At 35.4% G+C, this 16,982-nt stretch overlaps 1 protein-coding gene across 1 annotated transcript; it reads left to right on the plus strand.

Annotated features, from left to right (window-relative positions):
* Positions 1-669: 669 nt before the first annotated feature.
* On the plus strand, positions 670-14,149 carry PTAC3 (plastid transcriptionally active 3). Its single transcript, XM_068620032.2, has 13 exons — positions 670-1,063; positions 1,131-1,302; positions 1,837-2,054; positions 5,549-5,609; positions 5,907-5,979; positions 6,103-6,180; positions 6,988-7,145; positions 9,988-10,156; positions 10,751-11,216; positions 11,312-11,713; positions 12,008-12,211; positions 12,727-12,860; positions 13,623-14,149. The coding sequence occupies exons 1-13, from the start codon at positions 722-724 to the stop codon at positions 13,807-13,809; spliced, it is 2,664 nt and encodes an 887-aa protein (XP_068476133.2). The 5' UTR covers positions 670-721; the 3' UTR covers positions 13,810-14,149.
* Positions 14,150-16,982: the final 2,833 nt, after the last annotated feature.

A 16,982-nucleotide genomic window follows, 5' to 3' on the forward strand; every position in this document is an offset into this window, starting at 1 on the left:
ATAGAATTTTTCCAAAAAATATGATACCTTCCAAAATAAGTTTTTTAAAATAAATTTTCTGGAAAGTCTTCGGAAAAACACAAGAAATGCGCGTTCCATAAGTTTTATAGAACATAATTTTTAAAACAAAATTTCTATAATAACATTCTTATTGTTTCTTTTTAATGGTTAGAAAATACTATTTATTCGGATTGAAAAGCATTGATGTGTAAAAAATAATCAAGTTTGTTTAAGTTCAATCGTAAAGAAAGAAAGACATTGATTTGTGGAAAAAGAAGAAAGTGATTGCCCGAAAAGACAATTTATTAAAAGAAGTTAGATAATATAATATAATAATAAATTAATATGTTTATATAATAATAATATAAATGTATTTATATAATAATTTAGATGTATTTCTAAATAATAATAAAAGAAAATGAATTAATAATATAAATATAAAATTATAAAATAATATAATATATGTAAAATTTAAAATATTAATAATATATAAAAAAGTAATAAATTTACCAATAATAATAGTAATTGAAATAAAATTTAAAATAATAAAAAAAAGTTTAAACAATAATAATAAAAATAAATATAATTACGAATCCGTGCATACCTTTTGAATTCGCGGTCTGCCTTATCATCAGTGCACCACAGACTGTTGCTTCACTCCCTCGACACTGCCACCAAACCAAAACCCGTTACTCTTAAATTCAACTTTATATATGCATTCATGTCCTCAGTCATCTTACCTTACATCTACACTCACAGTTACGCCAGTTTTCCGTTCAAATTGAACCGGTTCTGTCCCCGAACCGTGACGGTTCGCGCGGCGGTTTCAGTTCCGGAAAAACGGGGCAGGAAGAAGAAGCAGGCGAAGGATGATCAAAGCGCGGTCGAAAACGGCCTCCGGTTCAGTTTCATGGAGGAGCTCATGGACCGGGCCCGGCTCCGCGACTCAAACGGCGTGTCGGAAGTCATATACGACATGATCGCCGCCGGCATCAGCCCTGGCCCTCGTTCGTTTCATGGATTGGTGGTGTCGAACGCCCTCAACGGCCACGAAGAAGCAGCGGTACGATAATTTCTCTACGACGACGCCAAATGCCGTTTCAATTTAGCTGATTATTGTTATTACGCAGATGGAATCTTTGAGAAGAGAGTTGGCTGCAGGGCTTCGACCGGTTCACGAGACATTCATGGCATTGGTAAGGTTATTTGGGTCTAAAGGTCGCGCCAATAGAGGTCTACAAATACTTGGAGATATGCAGGACCTGAATTATGATATTCGCCAAGCTTGGATTGTTCTTATTGGTATATTCATTTTGACTAATTGAATAAACTTCTCTCTACTTGAAATGTATAGGAGAAAGAGATTGGAGGATAAAATGAATTGTGCTTTATTAGTAAACCGAAATCAACTTATGCACTTGAACTTTTGTAGAAGTTTAGTTTCTATAATAGTGAAGTGTCTAAGTTTATTTTAGCTTAAGGGCCTGTATGGACGAGTTTCTTCATAACAACTTTTAAAAGAGAAACATAGGAAGAAATATTGATATTAGTCTCTCCATAAGCCAAGCTAAGCATAATCTAGTTTCTAAAAGTTCTCTCAAATAACTTCTCTAATTTTAATTTTTAACTTGTGCAATAGCTAATTTTAGCTTATGGAAAATCTCAGTCCATTTTTTTCTTATTTTCTCTCTTATAAGTCTTCATAGAGAAGCTCGTTCAAACAAACCTAAAACAATACCATAATTCAGTTTATCTTCTTATCATGTTGTTGATTACTTATTGTTAATTTGTATTAGTGTCTCCTTTATGGTGTGCTTTAATTATGGTGTTGTGTAGAGGAACTTATTCGGAGCAAGCATTTGGAAGGTGCCAACCAAGTGTTCTTCAAGGGTGCCGATATTGGCCTCAAGGCTACCGATGAGGTTTATGATCTTCTGATCAAGGAAGACTGCAAAGCTGGGGACCATTCTAATGCATTAGACATTGCCTATGAGATGGAGGCAGCAGGAAGGATGGCAACCACATTTCATTTCAATTGCCTCCTCAGTGTGCAGGTTACCTTCTTCAGTCTAGTTTTTGTGCTCAGAATGTTTTGTGCAGTTCTAGCGGTCAGTTTCATGTTGCCAAAAAAATGGGGGTGAAAACATTTGTTATGACTTTTGGATTGTCTTTGGTTTTCATTACTAGATTATATGTTTTCATTTAGCATAACTTTAAATCCTCCCACTTCCCTTGTATGTTAAGAAGTACTAAATGCATTTATTTTTCTCTCTTGTACTTTCTTTATGAGATAGGAGGAGAATTTTTGGGAGGATAGCATCATTCTTTCAGTTATAATTATGATCTTACACTGCGTCCTGCTTCCATGAATTTGCTAGGGGAAATAGATCAATTTAATTTGTAGGGCTTATGGTAGGTGTTGTACCACCTTAAAAAGAGGGATGATTTAGGGGTATGTATTTTCTTTTTTTATCTCATTCCTTAAAATATTTATCTGTACATGAAATTGATTATTGGTGTAAATTAAGGGACTCCTTTCCCGTGGCAGTGATACATACATCATTAGCTTAATTGCATTTTATTTCTTCATATTCCAACTATGTCTATCAGCCTGATAGTATCAGGTATCCAATGGAACTATTTTAGTCATTCCAGAGTCTGATTGTATCAATTGAGTCTCTCGAATTGTTGGGACTAACAATGCATATTTTTATACCTAAAAGACTCTATTGACACAATTAGAACACGTAAGACTGAAAATATGATAAAAAGAGCTTAAGAGATTGATTATCTCTTAGCTGATATGCGTTATTTATAAAAGAAAATCACATCAAGAATACCAAGAGTTACAAAAAAAGGCTATGTCTAGCTAATAAGCAAAACCACCTTTTTGGGCAGACTACTTAACCTGTCTAAACAAGTTAAGTTATATAACCACGATAAAATGTTCTAACACTCCCCCTTAAGCTAGAGCATACAGACCATGCAAATTGTTTGACCCATACAAGTTCACAAATGAGAGACATCATTGCCCTATATTCAGCCTCAACAACCACATTTTGTTTCTTGCTTTTCCATGAAATAATGTTGCCTCCAATGAAAGCACAATATCTTGTAGAGGAGTGTCTATCCATAGGAGACCCTACCCAATTAACATCACAATACCAGAAATTTGGGTATCCCCTTTATCTTCGTACAATAGACCTTGCCATTGAGTCTTTTTGAGGTATCTTAAGATGTAGATGAGCATTACAGTGATCAATACAAGGATTTTGCATAAACTGGCTAACAACACCCACTACAAAAGATAGCCGAGTCTAGTAATAGTAGTGAAATAAATAAATTTCCCATAGAGTCTTCTATATCTCCTAGGTCAGAGAGAGATTCACCTTGATTTGCCATTGCTTTTTATTTGGATCCATAGGACTATCTAATGGTCTATAGCCAGTCATGCTTGTTTCTTCTAAGATATCTAAAGCATATTTCCTTTGAGAAACTACAATGTCTTCCTTTGATTGAGTCACTTCAATGCCTAGAAAGTATTTAAACTTCAAAGGCATTTGGTTTGAAAGTGATTTCATAAGTGTTCCTTTAGCAACATCATTTCCTGTAATAACTATGTTATCAACATACATAATTAAGTAAACACATTTTTCGGGAGAGGTATGACAAAAGAAAAACTAAATGATTTGCCTTAGTGAGTTTTATTCAAAGTGATTTAAACAATGTGACTGAATTTTCGAACCAAGCACGGGGACATTGCTTGAGACCCATAGAGAGACTGATGTAACTTGCAAACTATTAAGAAGTGGATTTTCAAACTAACTCAACCTTATAAAACCAACTTATAAGGTGAGGTTGACACCTACTTATATACTATGAATTGTCCTTATCTCTAGTTGATGTGGGATTTCCAACACATCTCTTCACGCCGAGACCCCCAACTCGTGCGTGAAACTATATATTTATGGGTGGTCTGATAGCCACCCGATAGCGGGTGACACGATAGGTCTAACAAACTCTCACTAGGATAGGCTCTAAATGAGTCTGATACCATATTAAAATAAAAGAAAAAAATAATAGGATAAATCCCTTGTCAACACTTTCAGACCAAAGATCTTAGCAAACTCAAATATTTCTTGGAGATTGAGGTAGTACAATCCAATACTGGTATTGTTATCTCTCAAAGAAAATATGCATTGGATATTTTGGAGGAAATTGGGTTGATGAATTTGAAATCTGTTGATACTCCCATGGATCCTAATGTCAAACTTATATACTATGAATTGTTCTTATCTATAATCAATGTGAGATCTCCAACACACTCCCTCATGCCGAGACCCTCAACTCATGCGTGAGACTATATATTTATGAGTAGTCAGATAGTGACCTGATAGTGGGTGGCAAGATAGGCTCAACAAACTCTCGCTAGAATAAGCTCTAAGTCCATTGCTATATTTCAAATCTTTTACAATGAAATTAAAAATCAATTTAGAATTTCCATTCGAATTTTGCGTAGTGATAGTGGGCGTGAGTATCTTTGGTGTATAATAAGTTTGCCTGTTCTCAAACTTTTGAACATGTCTCATAGGTACGAAAAATTTGTTTTAAAGATGAGTGAATGGTAGATTTGATAACAATGCATAATTGAGCATCAATTTTCAACCAACGTGAAACCTCATTTTCATCAACATTGGGACTAATAAGATGATCAACATAACCTTGAATCTTAAGCAGTGTTATCAATAAACGGTTATGGTGTCGCCATGGCGAAAAGTGGTGGTGGATTTTTTGGTCACCGCCACACCATGACGGTGGCTATGCGGGTTTCTCATGGTAGCCGCTTTTTACATCACGGGATGCTAACGGTGAACGGAGAAAGCGAAAAAGGCGGAAAGAATGAGGCTTGTTGTGGCAGTGCAAGGTACAGGAAAAGGTTATTTCTAGCTAATTAATGCTAGTAAGCAAAACAACCTTTTAGGGAAGACTACTTAACCTATCTAAACAAGTTATGTTATAAAACCAAGATAAATTACTAGCAAGAACTTAAAGAACTACAATAACATATTACAATACGTTGAGGACAAAAAAGGTAATTAAACCTATATTATTATTGTTGAAATGTAATGTTGTTTGTATTATTTTTCTTATGTGTACCCAGCTTTAGGGTTAGGGTTTTAGGCAAGTGCCTTGCCTCTTCTTTTTATCCTATATATACATCAATAAAAGTCGAACACTGTAGGTTGAATACACTGTTTTCAGTCCTCTCATCTGTTCAAGTATTATATGGATAAATTACTTACTGAAAATAGATATAATCCTTGCCTTGTGGTTTTACATTCTCTTTAAGTAAAAAATATGTGAAGGTAACTGATATGAAATATGACGCAATGATACTTTAGTTGTAGATGTTTCAGACCAAAAAATGCCAGTTTTTTTTTTGTAACTTTCCAAATAACTGTTAGCTTTGATATAGCAAATTATAAACCTGTTTGATTCTGATGTCTTCACTATGTTTTATTAATATTCTTTCTTTCAAAATTATAAGGCTACCTGCGGAATACCTGAAATAGCTTTTGCAACGTTTGAGAACATGGAATATGGAGAAGGTGTGCAGTCCACGTTTCCTTTTGCTTCCTCTTTCTTCTTTTTCTTATGCTTATATTTGTTTACTTATAAATATTTCGTTTACCATTTTAGGGAAAGTTTGTTTCTTTTTCTTATACTGTAATTTGTTTCACAATTAATGTTCATTTCTCATGGTATTTTCTTCTTTTCTGTTCCTTTTTTGTTTCTTTGTGTATGCTGTTCAAGTTGGGATGGTCTTTTCTTCTAATTTGTTAAAGCCCCTTTCTTCATTATTAATTCTATGCACTGTAAATTAATTTTTATTTGTGACATAACAGATTATATGAAGCCTGATACAGATACATACAATTGGGTTATTCAAGCGTATACTAGAGCTGAATCTTATGACAGGTTAGACAATTTAAATTGCTGTGAAATCTCCCGTTGGAATTCTTAAATTGAATATTTCATGGATTAAGTTATAGTTGTTCTTATGTGATGTGATCATATTAATCTGGTTTCTGTGTGTCTTAGAGTACAAGATGTTGCTGAGTTACTCGGCATGATGGTTGAAGATCACAAACGTATACAGCCAAATGTGAAGACCCACGCGTAAGACATGTTATTATTCTTTTACAAACCTGACCATTGTATATGTTGGATGTTATATTATTTGAATTCATTAGTATAAACTTTATTTGTTTTTTTTATAAATAAAAACAGTAGCTGTTATATATAATGAACAGAATTTGCAGCAGATTCTGTGACAAAGCAATAGGTTTGAAAGAAAATATAAAAATGAATCTACAGCATAACAATTGTATGGGCTAAAAGTCCCGTTGGAAACATGGGCATTACTCTCTAATTAAATACATCAAGGAAGCACAACAACTGCACACTACTAATCTGATACTAAATCAGGGAACCCCATTTTAGACACAACAACCAGGAGTTTAAATTCAGGTCTGAAGCGTTTGGTATCCTGTTTTAATATGTAGGTTTAATTGATACTGCTTACTAGACAGAGTTTACTTTGCACCAACAGCTAATAGCATGTATGGATACACATTATGCTCAGTTTTACCAAGAAACAAAACTGTAGCTTTCATATAAAGATTGGTTTGGGACCATTTAAACGGAAATAGAAACATGTTATAAATAGTCTCCACTCAACTAAATGTTAACTCTTTTATTGTTTCTATGCTATTCTTTAATTGGAAGTTTTCCCTCTATTTCTGAACGATACTTGGATTATCAGGTAAACTGAGTAAATGAACTGTAATTTTTGGCGCCCATATATTTCTATTTCTGAACGATACTCATTAAGTTGTGTTTATTTAAATAAAAAGAAGTGATGGATTTTGTGATATATGACTGGAATGTTCTCTTGATCTATTTTCTCCCATATTGTCTCTTCAGCCTGTTAGTGGAGTGTTTTACCAAGTATTGTGTGGTACGAGAAGCTATTAGGCATTTTCGTGCCCTTAAACACTTTGAAGAGGGTACAAAAGTTCTACATGATGAAGGGAACCATGGAGATCCACTTTCTTTGTACCTTCGGGCATTATGTCGGGAAGGTATAATTCTACTGGCTGTGTATTTTTAGCTTTCTCATTCTAAGAGATGTTGTCTCTATTAATAAATAATCTACAATTTTATTCAATCAACCTTAAGGATTGGTTGAGTGTAGCGAGATCTCACATTTGATGTGTCACAAGTTTGAACTTTCCCTTTTCTCCTTGGGGCGAAATAAATGTAAGTTTTCCACAGGTAGAGAGATATTAGGAAAATACCCTTTAACACACATTTTTTAACATACTCACTCTCATGGGTTGATTATTATGGGAAATCACAAAAAGTGTGGGACCCACCTCTTATTTAATGATTCTTTTAGGAACCAAGAATTATAAAAAGAAAAGAAAGGTTTATATTGAATAGAAAGAAAATAACAAGAAATAGGATAACACTCTCTCCTTCAAGGGCTTCCCCTTCACAAAGAGCTAAGGCTCAATCTACAAAAATATTACACACTCCCCTCCCCCTCTCCTTCTTTATTATTTCTATATAACTAGCAAAACAAATAACTAACTCATGACTTTTCTAATTCTAACTAACTCCTCCTCTATGTGTAACCTAAGAATACACTTTTCCAAAAAACAACCTTGTCCTCAAGGTTGGAACAGTGGAACCTTGACTCCGTGGCTCATCTTCAACACCATGATCTTTATCTACACTTCCTGAAAGTATTGTCTATCATAGGGAGGGAATCCATTGGCTACTACATGCAAATTTAGGTCTGGAGGCTTAGGTGGTGGTGGGAATGAGAGGAGATTTTGTATAAAAATCTCTGCACCCAGTAAATTGAAAATCCAAGATTCTGATGTCATTGATGTTCTAGCCACCTTCATTATCAAATCTAGATCCAACAATGATTTCTTATGCATATTAAGTAAATCTGAATTTGAGAAAAAATGATGCTTGGTTGCATCTCCACCTTCAACTTTCTTACTAGTTAGCTCTATCATTGGGCTATCAGGAAAAAATCATTACAACACATAGTCTTCATTCTTTTTATTGATGAATCCCCTTCTGCCCTCATCATTTCTGATTCTCTTGCAAATCTCCCTTCATTTTTGATTTTTTCTTTGCTGCAGAGGGTGTGATTCTTCATTGCTGAACCTTTTGCCACATCTTGGGTCTTCTTCTCTTCATTAACAGATTTCTCTTTGGGATCATGAGGTCTGATTTGGTTACGGATCTTGGACTGTAACCCAGCAGCTGTTCCTCCCCTGTCTGTGGTTCTTGTGACACTAACAACTCAAAATCTTGAATGTATTCATCAATTCTTCCATTCTGTTTGATCTTTGCCAGCTTCTCAAAACCAAAACTCCTCTCCTTTCCCCCAAACCTCCTATTCAGCACTCTGGAAAACTCTTCCCAAGAAGGATTCTTGGAGTTCTTTCTCCAAAAACTGAACCAAGGACTGACGCTTCCCTCATGAAGGCCAGTTTTAATCTTTCCCTAGCTGTCACATTCAGCACCTCGAAAAAATTTTCAGCTCTGGCCAGCCAACCCATTGGGTCCATGCCCTAAAAAACCGGTAGTTCCAGTCTCCTAGTCCAAGGCTTCATCTCTCCTTCATTCTCCTTATCCCACTGGTTATTCTGTCTTGATTGTTCCTGCCCTCTTTCATCACCATTCACCGAACTCTCTCCGCCTTCCGACCTTCTGTCTCCTGTCTTGAAATCCCGCAACATTTCTTTCAACTCCAACATGCCTTCTTTCAACCCCAGAATTTCCGCTTTTATTTCAGAATTCCATTTCCCTTGTTCGCTGGTAAATTTCTCTACTCCTGCCATCCTCTGTTCCATCTTTTCTTCCTCCCTCTCTGTTTTTCAGATCCGGCAAGTCGGACCTAATTGTTAGGAACCAAGTATTATAAAGAGAAGAAAAGAACAAGAAATAGGAGAGCACTCTCTCCTTCAAGGGCTTCCCCTTCACAAAGAGCTAAGGCTCAATCTACAAAAATATTACACACTCCCCTCCCCCTCTCCTTTTTTCTTATTTATATCTAACTAGCAAAACAAATAACTAACTCATGACTATTCTAATTCTAACAGTGGAAAGAAATAGATGAAATATATTTCTGAGATATCTTACAAATGTGATTACAGTCTCTATTTATAGACTGTTTTACAACCTAATTAAAGAAAGAAATAATAGGCAATGAAAGCCTGAAATAATGAGTGTTTAAAGCTGTACAAATCAAATAAAATCAAATCACTAACAAATCTGTCCTAATAAATATAAAATAGAATCTGCACTTAATTATAACATAATTCTCCTGATTATGCAACACTAACTAACTCCTCCTCTATGTGTAACCTAACAGATTCCCTCTCTTGATTTTTGTAGTTTTCAATAAGTTTAGCTATTAAGAGTGAAAGTGTCCAAAAGAGTGTATTAGGGAGTGTGTTCCTATCACTTCTCCCATTAGTAGTTTTTGAACTCCAGTTTTTCCATTGTTGGATTTGGGCACCATCTCCTTAACATAAAATAGTTGTACGGTTGTACCCAGAAAATTATCATCCCATCTGCTGTATGAAACGTAAGAGATATGAGGCATTTATTCTAACATTGTGCTGAAATTTCAGCTCAAAAAGAATATCCAGAGGGAGTATCTGATGGGAATCCATCCTGCCTTGCCATTGTATGTAGAATATCTGGTTCCGGAGCACATACTTATTTCCTAAAATTTTATTTTTGTATATTTTGTTACCGCTGTTGAGAAATTGTAACTAAAGATAATCATCATGGATTTGCTTTTCGTTGTGGTGTTCAATGTATATTTATAAAATTTTATGACCAAAATTGTCTTAGAATGCTTTGCTTCAACATAGTTGTCCTTTTGAAATTCAGGAAGAATTGTTGAAATGCTTGAAGCTTTAGAAGTTATGGCCAAAGATAACCAGCTGATCCCTTCACGAGCAATGATCTTGAGCAGAAAATACCGGACATTAGTAAGCTCATGGATTGAACCATTACAAGAGGAGGCTGAACTTGGCTATGAGATTGATTATATTGCTAGGTATTGTTTCCTTTTCAAAAATAGTTGCTATTATTATTATTATTATTATTTTGATCTAAGTTATTTTATTTTATTTATATTTTCATATATGATTGTTATCTGTTCTTAGCAAGTGCACTGAAACCTAAATTGAAATTATTATTATTATGATTTGACTTTTCTTTTATATTTTTATTTATTTATTTTATTTCATTTGGCTTTTTATCCCAATTGTTTTTCTGCTGTCCAAGAGTAGTGTTCATAACAAAGGGGGTTTACCTCTTGATCATAAATTGTTTTTCTAAGGCTTGTGTTTGTGTGCAGCTTATTTTGCCTACCAGAGGTAACTTTAATATTCTAAAAATACCAGTGGTAGCCAATGTTGGCAAAATAGGCATATCAAAATCTAAGCAGTGGTCCTAAGAATCTTCTTTAATTTTTCTACTCATAAAAGCTTCTAAATTTTTCTTTTAGCTTTTGCTTTCCATGATTTGTTTTAAAGCAGGCGTGTTATTTCACTGATCTAGTAAATCTTAGTTGATGGGCTTAATGAACTAATGCTCATTATTGTATAGCTTTTATTTGTTAATGTGTTTATTCTCGTTAATTGGACAGATATATTGAAGAGGGTGGCCTAACTGGGGAGCGTAAACGGTGGGTGCCTCGAAGAGGTAAAACACCTCTAGATCCTGATGCTCAAGGATTTATATATTCAAACCCAATGGAGACCTCCTTCAAACAAAGATGCCTGGAGGAGTTGAGGGATTACAATAAAAAGCTCTTGAAGACCTTGCAGATTGAAGGACTTGCAGTTTTAGGGGATGGTGTTTCTGAATATGATTATATTAGAGTGAAGGAGAGACTAAAGAAACTCATAAAGGGGCCTGAACAGAATGTTTTAAAGCCTAAGGCTGCTAGTAAAATGCTTGTATTTGAATTGAAGGAAGAACTGGAAGCACAAGGCTTGCCTATTGATGGAACTAGAAATGTTCTTTACCAACGTGTACAGAAAGCAAGAAGAATAAATCGATCTCGCGGTAGGCCCCTTTGGATTCCTCCAGTGGAAGAGGAGGAAGAAGAGGTTGATTCTTCGTTTGTCTTTTTAAATACCTTTTCTTTTCTCTCCATCTGATCTTTAATATATAACACTAAACTTAAATATGATTCATGTTCTAGGTGGATGAAGAGGTAGATGCATTGATTTCACGTATAAAGCTGCAGGAAGGAAATACAGAGTTCTGGAAACGTCGCTTTTTAGGTGAAGGTTTAACTGGTGATCAAGAAATGACAATGGATGCAGGTAAATCAGACGTCTCTGAAGTTCCAGATGACATTGATGTAATAGAAGATGCTGCTAAAGACATTGAAGATGATGAAGTGGATGAGGAGGAGGAGGAAGCAGAACAAGTAGAAGAGGAAGTAGAACCGGCGGAGAACCAAGATGTAGATAGGATAAAAGTCAAGGAAGTTGAATCTAACAAGCCTCTTCAAATGATTGGAGTCCAGTTGTTTAAAGATTCTGATCAACCTATTACTAGATCTAAAAAGTTTAAAAAATCGGCCAGAATGCAGGCTGTGGTATGAAAATAATTCCTTGGTATACTTTTCCTTTGTAATTTGGGTGGGGAGAGTTGGTTTCTTCAACTTGTTAAGACAGTAAGGCAAGTTTTTTTGTACAGAAGATCCCAAAATGTTAGGATGTAAAAATCAACATGATAAAACTGATATTGGAGCCTGAGGTTTTGGGTGAGAGTGATTCATGAGAAGCCAAGAGCCATTTCTGGACCATGAATCTCCATTCTCTGATAACATTACATTCTTTCAATCTTTTTTGCAGTTTTTACATTCTGAATCTAACTTATTTGCTGGCAGAATGATGATGATGACGATTGGTTTCCACTGGACGTATTTGAGGCATTTAAGGAAATGAGGAAGCGGAAAATTTTTGATGTATCAGACATGTACACATTAGCAGATGCTTGGGGCTGGACATGGGAGAGAGAACTGAAGAACAAACCTCCTCGGAGATGGTCACAGGAATGGGAAGTTGAGCTGGCAATCAAAGTTATGCAGAAGGTAAATAACTAAACCTTGACTATTACGTCATTGGCTACTTCCTCACTGGATATTAAAAATGTCTTTCTTCATGGAGATACAATGAGTTTTTTGGATCCAATGACTAGCTAGCAGATGTGTTAACAAAATCCTTAAGGGGACCTATAATTGAATTTATTTGTTCCAAGCTTGGTATATATAATTTGTATGCTCTAGCTTGTGGGGTGTGTTAGAATAAGTATTAAATACAAATAGAAATGTTATATGTTGTACCTATCTTTGTACCTAGGACACTAGTTCTAGTTCTGGTTTTTTATCTTTGCTCTTCCCTCTACTCATTGTATCACAATTCTATCAACATAAATATGAGAACATAAGAGAGGTGTGATTAAGCTCTCTAAAATATAGTCTCTTTTATTTATCTTTCTTTTGGACACTCAATAAATTGTTATTAGTAACTAGCAATACTACTTTGGTCTTTTTGGATATATTTAACCTAACAACTTTCTTTGGTCTTTTTGGCCTGTATTGTATAGGTCATAGAATTGGGAGGGACACCAACTATAGGAGATTGTGCCGTGATCTTGCGTGCAGCTGTAAGGGCACCTCTGCCCTCAGCTTTCTTAACAATTTTGCAAACAACTCATGGACTTGGTTATAAGTTTGGGAGGTAATTCTATTTTCTTTGTAAAACAAGACCCATGCTCTTGTGTGGTTTACCCTACCCAACCAACAAAAATCTAGATATTTTATTATGCTTGACTAGGAGGGAAAGAAAGCTAACCCGATATTTATGAGGAAAGAATTGCCTTTCTAAATTTGGCTCCCGAAACTTCTATATACTTAGTACGTAAAATAAAACTTTCTTTAAAACCATACTAATTTACTGCTCCTCTTCAATTTGAAGTTCACTGTTTTATGTTGGATCCTGACAATGGATGCTGAAGGACACTTGTCAATTAATTAAAATTACAATTGTTGCATTTGTGAACTTTAAAAGCTATACTTTTTTACAATTCTTTCCAATTTTGAATTCTTAACAAGTGCCTTAAGGAAATTCCTTGACTCTATTTTCTTACATTTCATGAAGCCCTCTTCTAATTTGTTGTTATGGATGTAATGTTGGGAGGGTTTAATTAGTCATCATGGTTCCTGTGGTCCTAAAGCATAATGGATTTCATAATTCAACGTTCAAATGAAGAGTTAAAAATTGTGTATTACTGCTGATTTTAAAGTTGAGATGTTGTATCTAACTTCTGTACCTTTTTTTTTTAATTCCTATGGTTGAAAGCATAACTGTGGGGTTGGATTAAATAATGCAGAATTTTGTTCACTATGATAACTGCAAAATGAAGGCAGCCTTTGGTTTTCTGCCATCCCATGTCTGTTGCTTTTCAGCTTATTTTTTTCCTCATTTTCCCCCATGTTACAGTTCTCTATATGATGAGATAATCTGTCTCTGCGTTGACCTTGGGGAACTAGATGCAGCTGTTGCTGTAGTTGCAGATTTGGAAACCACAGGGATCTTGGTCTCAGACCAGACTTTGGATAGAGTGATTTCTGCCAAGCAGAGGATTGACAATACCTCCAATGGTGTCATCACGGATGCAGGATTGTAAAACTAAACCTCCATGCTGTAATGGTTGTGAAGTTTGGGGCTGTCTAACTACCGATGTGGTTTAATGTATCATCATTGACCACGTGCAAATTTTGTGCTTAACCTAATGTATCTATAGTATCAGGCCTTGAAAGAATTAGTTCTCTCCCTAGTTTTTTACTTCACCACGATCTATTATTTTGAACAGGGTGTTTTGATAATGAAGCAAAGGCAGGCTCCCCTGTTGCAGCGATAGTGCTTTTTTATTCCACCAACACTAAATGACGCTGTTCGAAATTTAACGTCACCAACAACCATTAATTCGGGATTTCCCGGTGGATAATGTGATTGTGTTGACAAGATCAGGCCCTCTTCATTGGCTGATCCCCCCTTACATTCAGCAAAAAAACTTTATTGGTTGATTGGTACTAGTAGATTTCTTGTCAAATAGCATATAAAAATGTTAATATCATTTGTTAAAGAAATTAATGACATGTACAGGGCATCAATTAATAGTTATTAGTTAGGCACATGAAATAACATTGAAGACATTTTTTCCTTCTTTTAATAAAGGAAGGGATTCTGGTTGACCATGGAAATTACACCTGCTCAGACTTACAAATGTAACGGCCAAACGAGGTAAATGAAACGTAATAATCTAGTTGACATTCCACGAAGGCAGATTCTCCCTACACCATATCTTCATTTCAGATATGTACTCAACAATATTATCTAAAAAGACTTTTTTACCTTAATGAAATAAAACCTAGGTTAGATTTACACTGCATTCCATTTCCATACATACATAACTAGCACTGAAAGCGTTCCTTGAGGCATGACGACAATGACGAAGAGTGGCGGCAAAGAGAGAAGGTGTTGTTGACGACGGAGAAGAGTTGTGCATCTGAGAAGGTGTGGAGATGACCATCACTTTTGATTATGTGTTAAATTTGTTGCTTCTACCCATCATTGACCAATTTTATATGCACCAGACCTTAGATGCAAATGGGGCGAATGATTTATTGGTAGAATCCTTATGTGTTAATCATGGAGTTGCATTTGAAGAGACATGACATTGTCGTAGAGCTCATGTGCACCTCAGTTGGTTGAGAGATGTGTACGAGGACGTGTGCTTAGGTGGTAGTGGATTGTAGCAGCCAGAGCTTATTTACTTCACCTTGTTGGTTGCACTATCTTCGCCAACAAGAGTGCTACTTCGTGAGTGTGATATATCTTGGGTTTTTTTTGTCGATTTGAGGCTGACTGGGGGATACGCTTGGGCAACAACTGTGCTAACCCACATGTATGAGCAACTAGAAGATTGTAGCTATGCAAAGACTATACAACTAGTTGGTTATAAGACATTGTTCCAGGGTTGGATTTATGAATATTTCCCGTCTATAGGGATGAGACATGTGCAATTCATGTAATTTGAAGCGGAATCTCGTTGTAGGATGTATGAACTAGAGAAAGTTACTTCAATTGTTGTTGTTTGATTACAGCAAGATACAATGACACCAACTGGCATTCGATTTTCCTATATAACGAGCACGGGGAAGAACGTCCATTTGAGTGGATGTTGTTATTCTCTGATTATTTGAGGCTTAGAAATTGGAGACAATTGCACTTGTCGAAACATGTTCTCCGTTAGTATGGATATGTGCAGATGATCCCTCGACACCCATTTGTAGTTAAAGTTAAAGATGGCAATCTCACTATAATGAAGTGGATCAACGATGGTTACACTTCAATGATTATGTCATACAGGATATAGACGTAGCATTTTATCTTGGCGCCTGCATTCAACCGTATATGAAATGGTTTCGATTGGTATCACATCCATATGTCATTTACATGGTTGAGAATGATTGTCCTGTACTAATACCCTCAGAAGCACCTGCCCACGAACTAGTGGCAACGCATCCTAAACATCCTGCTCTGGTATGTATGAACTATTAATAACATTTTCATTTATGTTCATTTTTGTCTAATATTATGACATTCATGGTTGTAGGGTATTTGTTGTAAAATTATACAGACATTGCAACCATTACTTAATCATGGTGATGTGGTGCGGGTAGCCTTGTGTGGAAAGGAATACAAGCTGTTAGGATTGATGGCTAAAACAAGAGGGAGGGAAGGAGTTGAATTGTTTATAAAAGATTTTCACAAAAACTTCCTTTAGAATGAATCTTTAACAATCAATTTAGATAAGCAATTCAGAAAGCCAATCAAATAGTCAAACAGAAACTGATATCATAAATTCAATCGGTTAAAAGCACGATTTAACCGGTTGTTTATGGCAGTGGAAATATCAAACAGTTATGGAGAAGAGAGATTTACACACAAGGTTTATACTGGTTCATTCAATCCCTGAGCTACATCCAGTCCTCAGTCAAACCATTGAGTATTCCACTATGTAACCAATCACAGATTACAAACACATACAACACAAAGAGGTGACTTTGATCCCACAAAGTCTACTCACCTTTTTTGCACACAACAAACACCTCAAGCTAGAATCACATTGACTTTACAGGATTTTTACAAACAGTTTTACAGAGTGTAAATTGAACAATTACAAGAAACTAAGAAAGGGTAGAAAACACCTGGAATTAAAGTACACCATAAACCCTGTTGATCAGTTCTTGAATCACAACAAAGCCCAAAAGCAATCTTGCTAAACTTGGAAAAACACATTTCACAAACAGTTGATAATCTCTCTTTTTGATCTCAAATTAGAGTGTAAAACTTCTCTCTTTCATTCATTTAAAACATTTAAAAGAATGATATATTTATAACCTTTGAAAAACTACCGTTTAAGGTAGATTTAAGCAACTGAAACAGTTAAAACAGGTTTTCAAAAACTTGTTATGAAAACTCACATTTAATCGGTTGAAATTGCAATTTAACTGGTTGAATGGTTTCAACAGTTATACAATTGATCAAAAAACAGTTTCAAAACTCCTTTGCCAACTAAGTGACAAACAACCGATTGTCTCGAAACTTTAATCGGTTGTTTTTCCCTTTGCATGAAAAAACACTAAGTTCTTTAAAACAGATTGAAACAAGCTTTGTGTGAGAATCAAGACTGATCTTACAAAGATTCTAAACCCCATAACTAAACCCAAACTTAAAACACAACACAACTTCAGGTTCCATGAGGATTTGATACATCAAAGCATCCCATCTTCA

Source organism: Phaseolus vulgaris, chromosome 7 (genome assembly GCF_051622355.1).
Source record: "Phaseolus vulgaris cultivar YP4 chromosome 7, ASM5162235v1, whole genome shotgun sequence".
Taxonomy (NCBI): Eukaryota; Viridiplantae; Streptophyta; class Magnoliopsida; order Fabales; family Fabaceae; genus Phaseolus; species Phaseolus vulgaris.